Source organism: Apodemus sylvaticus, chromosome 1 (genome assembly GCF_947179515.1).
Source record: "Apodemus sylvaticus chromosome 1, mApoSyl1.1, whole genome shotgun sequence".
In the NCBI taxonomy this organism is placed as follows: Eukaryota; Metazoa; Chordata; class Mammalia; order Rodentia; family Muridae; genus Apodemus; species Apodemus sylvaticus.
In genome coordinates this window covers 103,546,111-103,552,110 of record NC_067472.1, presented here as the reverse complement: position 1 = coordinate 103,552,110, position 6,000 = coordinate 103,546,111, and the positions used below count along the sequence as shown (strand labels likewise).

Sequence of the window (6,000 nt, the reverse complement as noted above, 5' to 3'; positions counted from 1 at the left end):
CGGGGCCACCTAGAACTAGTCCTTTTGCAGTACTTAGATGTGGCCACCAGGCACCGCTGCGTACGGGAGACAGGAGGCGCGGGTCCTGGAGTCGCAGAGAGGCGGAAGCTGATTGGCTGCGAGGCGCGTCGAAAGGGCGGAGCCTGGGAGTCGGGAGTTGGGGGCTGGGAGCGCGCCCCTGGGCTGAACCTAGCGGGGCCTATAGTCACCTCAGGCTGCTCCGGGTCTGTCATCCTAGTGCGGGCTTTCTGTTCAACCTGGCTTTACAGTGGAGCCCGGAGAGCAGCGCAGCGGCCCGGAGATCCGGATAGGGGAGTAGCTGTCACGGCCGCCGCAGGCCTGAGTTACCTGAGCAACTGCGTGTCAGGGGCCCGCCTGCGGGCGGGCGTTAGAGCGGGAGGCTGGGGTGCGCACGGCCGAGGCCGAGGCCCTATCCTCGTCGCGGGGCCACGGTCCTGACGACCACCGACGCAGGCCGGGTCCCCAAGAGACTCCGTCAGTTGCGGGGGGCTCTGGAGGGCGGTCTCCAACAGGTTATTCCGGGATAAACCGGCTCTGGGGCGGGCCCGGGCTTCGCTGGGGGCCGGCGGCGCGGGGCGGGCCGGCGGTAGAGCACGCCCCCGCCCACTCCGGGCCCGCCCCGCGCCGCCCTCCCGCCCTCCCGGAGCCGCTGTCCCGGGCCTGGCCCGTGCGCGTCCGCCTGCTGCACCGGGGCACCAGGAGCCTCAGAGGTACGAGACCCGGCAGGGGCGCTGACCTCGGCCTCGGAGTCTTAGGATCTCGGAGACGTCGCTGTCCGCTGGGGCCCGTAGGTCGCACGCGGAAGCCCTAGCTGCTGAGGCTCACCACTGGTCCGCGGGGCGAGGTCAGGTGCCCCCCTTCTCTCCTCCCTCCTCTCCCTCCCCCACCTCAGTGCGGGCGGGAGATTCTGCCCGCCTCCTCCCGCAGGGGTGCAGCAGGCTGCGGAGCTGACAGCGGCCCCGCAGCCACCCTGCTCAAACTCTCCGGAAGCAGCTAGAGCTCAGGCCGCCGCAGCAGCCCCGGCGGACCGACTCCGATCCTTCTGCGTCCAAACTTGGGGCACTTGACCTTCGGTTGTCGGGGGGAGGTAAGCCCGCAGGTGGCTGGACAGCTGCGGCGCCGCGAGGGCATCTTGCTTTGGAACCGTCGGCTGCACTCCCTGACTCTGGGATTTGCTTCTGGGATCCAAAGGTGTCTACAGCAGGCGCATGTTGACTGAGACCTAACGTCATGGATGTGTGCGCCCGTCTTGCTCTGTGGCTTCTTTGGGGGCTCCTCCTGCATCAGGGCCAGAGTCTCAGCCATAGTCACAGTGAAAAGAATACAGGAGCTAGCTCCGGGGCGACTTCTGAAGAGTCTACCGAAGCAGGTAAAGAAGGCCTTGCGGCGGGCTGGACCGGGCTGGGGGCTTGATTGACTCAAAATTGAGTGGCCCGAAGTGGGCAAGTTGGAATCTCCGCACGTGTGAGATAGATACACCATAGCACTGTGTAGTCTCAGTACTCCAAGAAGTTCTTTCGTGTAGTAGTCATGCCTAATGTTAGTATTTCCTCTGAGCAACTTTCCTTATCCCTCCTCCGGATGGTAGTGAGAAGCCTCTTGGGGACACCTTGACTTTTTTAGATCAGTAAGGTTGAGGCCCCCATTCAAGACTTCTTGCCTGGAAGAGTGGCCTTCTCAGATGTTAAAATTGCTTTTAGCCAGTTTTATCACTTGAGGTATAAGGGAGTGGGTGGTGGTGGTGGGTTGAGGCCACTGGGATGGGCAGGGAAGATCAGGGCAGGGCTGGGTCTGTTTTTCTACAGCTTGGTGTTCAGGTGTGCCTTTCTGTTCTAACCTCCGTGAGAAGTGAGAACCGTAGTCCCTCCTTTCCCTTAGGAAATCTGCCTTTTGCTTGTGACCATGTGAAATAACGAAGCAAGTCCTTAGATGGAATCCTGTTTACCACTAGGGACTTAAATGGCCCTTTCTTGACTTCTCGGTAATAAAAAAAATCCTGGGATCACTTGTTGACTTAATCCGTTTCTTTGACTGATGAGAGTGAAGACTCCACGTTATTATTTCTAATCTGTCCTTATTTTCCCTGTATACTTGCGGAGTTTTGTTCAGCAGCCAGTAGCTGTGGCCAATACATTTGCAGTAGAAAGGAACCTTTAACTGATACAATTAATTTACACAAACCTTAGAAGCTCACCAGTTCTCTTTTTCTGTTTCTCACACCATGTCACTACGATCTGCCTCAGACTGTAGCCTGAAGGGTCTGGGGAAGGATAGTTGTGGTGTTTGAGGATAGGCGAATTCAGAGAGTGGTGTCTCAGTGGATATCTGCTGAGACAAGTAGGTAAAGAATATAAATCATGGCGGGTGAAGTATTTTATGGATTGCATTGGTGGTAGACTTTTTCTAGGGCTGCCCTCTTTCAGCTTTCTTGACTTGGTTTTCTGAAATTTTAGGTGTTTCAAGGGCTGACTTGTAGATGAGGCCAGGACTGTCCCTTGTACAAGCTTGGAGTTACAGCTGTTGCTTTTAGGATTGGACATTCCTGCATCTCCATAGGAAATCTCCTAGGCCTCTGAAACTTAGCTTACATTTTTTTCCCCATTGGGCTATGAAGGGAAAAATTGGTTAACTGTGAAGTAATCCTGAGTAGCATTTCTGAAGTCCCAGTGACAGGCACCGTGGTTTGTAATTGGTACTTTACCCTCTTGTTTTTACTTCAGAGTGTGTGTGTATGACATAAAAACCAATCTATCTGAGAGCTGTTTTGTATGTCTTAACTAAATGGACGAGGCTTCCAGTTTAGCAAATTGACTTGGTTCTCTCTCTCTCTCTCTCTCTCTCTCTCTCTCTCTGTGTGTGTGTGTGTGTGTTTTGCCTAAGGTAGAGAAGCATTCCGGCATTCTTCAGGAATACCTCATGATGACTTCATGGAGACATTCCTCATACATCCTATTTTAGAGGACTGACTATTCAGATTATGCCATAAAGACCTCTTTTTTTTTTTTTTAAATCTTTATTTCTTCTTAGTTCAGAAATTGGCTTCCATCGTTGTAGTAATTTTATTCCAGGGAGGAAAGTCTCAGAGACTCTGTGTTAGGAATCCTATCTTTTTTTGTGGGATGTGGGTCCCCTTCCTACCTGTATTGTTTTGGTAGCTTGTCTCCTTGGGTCACTATGGAACTTTGGCTCAGGCAGGGACTTTTTTTTTCCCAAAGAAGTAGCTTATATCCTAGATTTTGCAAAGGGTTTGGGGAGAAACTGTTGATATAGTCAGGGCTTGTGCAGTCTTTCCAAGCACTCTGTGTCCACAGATCACATGAATTTTACTTGTTGTTAAAGCTACTCCTTCTATATCGTTCTTTCTTCCTCTCTCCCTCTCTCTCCCCCACCCCTCTGTCTCTCTCTCTCCCCCTGTCTTCTCTTTCTTTAGACATAGTGGCTTGGCCTTAAACTTAAAATGTAGCTGAAGCTGGTCTTGAACTCTTGATCTTCCTGCCTACACTATTCAAGGGCTGGACTACAGTCCACAAGACACCATACCTGGCTAGCTACCATTTTTCTTAGATTCAACATAACTGATTTCTCAAGATTCAACATAACTGGTAAACTTGTGTGCTCTGTACAGTTTGTATTTTACAGTTACATGACTTATCATGCAAAGCCTCAAAATAGTCCTATTAAAATGCAGGGAAGGATAAATACATCCTTACTGGGCTATCAAGATGGCTCAGCAAGTAAAGGTTTTGCCTGTGTGACCTAAGCTCAATCCCTGGGACCAAGTAAGGTGCAAAGAGAGAACTGACCCCATAAAGCCGGTCTCTGATCTCCGTATGTACATCACGGCACATGTGTTCACAAATACACATTCTGCACATGTGTACACACACACATAGAGGGAAAGAGAGGGAGACTGAGGGACTGAGAGTAGGACTGGGTTCTTTGCTTGGTAGTTGAAGCAGGTGTTCTGATCTTAAGTCCTGGACTTCTTCCATCTTCTCAGGTCCTGTCCTGTTAAAGGAGTGCTAGGTGGGGCCTAGAAAATGTTGTTCTCCTCTTGGCAATTAGGCAGGCCCTGGTGACTTTGTGTCTGAGATCCAAGAAAAGGAGTGTTTTTTTTTTCTTTTCTTTTTTTCCTCTTCTGGAGAGGTATTGATAAAAAGAATCCCCCCTCCTTCCAATTTTGGATGTCTATGCAAGCAACCCATTTCCTTTTTTTTTTTTTTTTAATATTTATTTATTTGTTATATGTAAGTACACTGTAGGTGTCAGATCTCTTTATGGATGGTTGTGAGCCACCATGTGGATGCTGGGATTTGAACTCATGACCTTTGGAAGAGCAGTCAGTGTTCTTACCCACTGAGCCATCTCTCCAGCCCCAACCCATTTCCTTTTAATCTGCCATAAGATTTGATTCTAAGGGGTTTGCTATCACCCTTATGGTGGCCGGGTGTGATGGCACATGATTACTGTTCCAGTACTCAGGAGGAAGGGTGGAGGCAGGTGGATGTATGTGAGTTCTAAACCAGCCTGGTCTACACAGTGAGTTTCAGGCTGTTAGGAATACATAGAGAAGACTGTCTCAAAAATGTTTATGGTGACTAAGAGTATAGCTTAGTGGTAGAGTGCTTGATTAGTGTATGAAAGGTCCTGGGTTCCATTTCCAGCACCACTTAGAAAAAAAAAAGAAATACTTAATGACTTTTTCATGTTCTCTGTGCATACAACAAACACTATTAAAATCTTGACCAGGGGTTGGAGAGATGACCCAGCTTTTAAGAACACATGTTGCTTCTGCAGAGAATCTGGGTTCTGTTCTCAGCACTTACATGGTGGCTTACAACCATCCTTAATTCTAGTTCTAGGGGCTCTGCTGCCCTTTTATAACCTTTGAGAGCACCCAGCATGTACTTGGTGTATATAAATACATACAAGTGAAACACTCATACACATAAAATAGAAATAAGTCTTAAAAAAAAAAAGCCAAACCCTGGCCATGGGTGTTGAGGTTATATTGGTAGCTTAGTAGATAGAGTGCATGTCTTGTGTGCATGATTCATTTAACACCAAAACCAAACCACCTCACCCATCACCAGACAAACAGAATTTTCTCTGAACCCTGAGCTTGCAGTGCTTTCTTTAGGCAGTGGATAGAACATTCCTGCTACTTTTTGTCTTAAAAAAAAAAATACCTGAACACCCAGTTGTATTAAGTCATTTTCTCAGGAGAGATATGTTTATGACTGTGCTATTCTAGGGCCTACATTTTTAAAGCTGACTCAGAATGAGTATCAGGAATCTATAGACTCTAGGGTTATTGCTTGCAGAAACTCAAATGTTTTCCACAGAGTGTGTATTGAATGACAGACCTCAGGTTGAGTCTGGAGTTGTGGCTGCTATGATAGGTGGTTTGGAGGGTTTCTAATCAGAAACTGGTTTAGCTCGAATAAGATTTTGGAGGATAGGCATCTATGTAGAGTGCAGGCTCTTCTCAATCAACTTCTTTGGAGTGGCAGGTCAGAACCCAGCCAGCCCACCCAATTAGTTGCTGCTGCCTCCAAGGCTATAAATGGCCTGGCCATCTTGGTAGCTATGCTAATTTTAGCTGAGGGTGGCTCCTGGAACAGGGTTGGAGCCAAGAGCAGGTGGGTGGGGCTTGGTTGAAGCTAATACCAGGGGCTGGCAAGAGGGCCACACTCTCCTGGGGCAGCCAGGACATACTTCCAGGCCTTAGCTTGGACAGTCACCTTTAGCTAGGTTAATTGATTCAGCAAACTTTGAGCAGTGCCAGCTCATGTGTTGTTTATTCAACAAGTGTTTGAGTGATTGCTCTGGGTCATACTGTGTATGCTTTCTGTGGGGATTTAAGGATGAATGAAAGAGTTGTCTTCTTTCTTCATGGAAGTTATACTCTAGCTGGAGAACAGTTAATAAATAAATATTTTATTTACACAAATAAACATCATCTTGTGAAAAGTAGAA

General features: G+C 48.6%; 1 protein-coding gene across 2 annotated transcripts in view; it reads left to right on the top strand.

The window, feature by feature from the left end:
- Positions 1-651: 651 nt before the first annotated feature.
- Stim1 (stromal interaction molecule 1) overlaps positions 652-6,000 on the top strand; it is a 182,283-nt gene continuing 176,934 nt past the window's right edge. Inside the window, exon 1 of one of the 2 annotated variants that reach the window (XM_052156123.1) lies at positions 652-1,390. In XM_052156123.1, coding sequence (XP_052012083.1) covers positions 1,252-1,390 — 139 coding nt within the window. In that variant the 5' untranslated portion in view covers positions 652-1,251. The remainder of the gene's footprint in view (positions 1,391-6,000) is intronic. The other variant, XM_052156124.1, reaches the window with a different exon arrangement.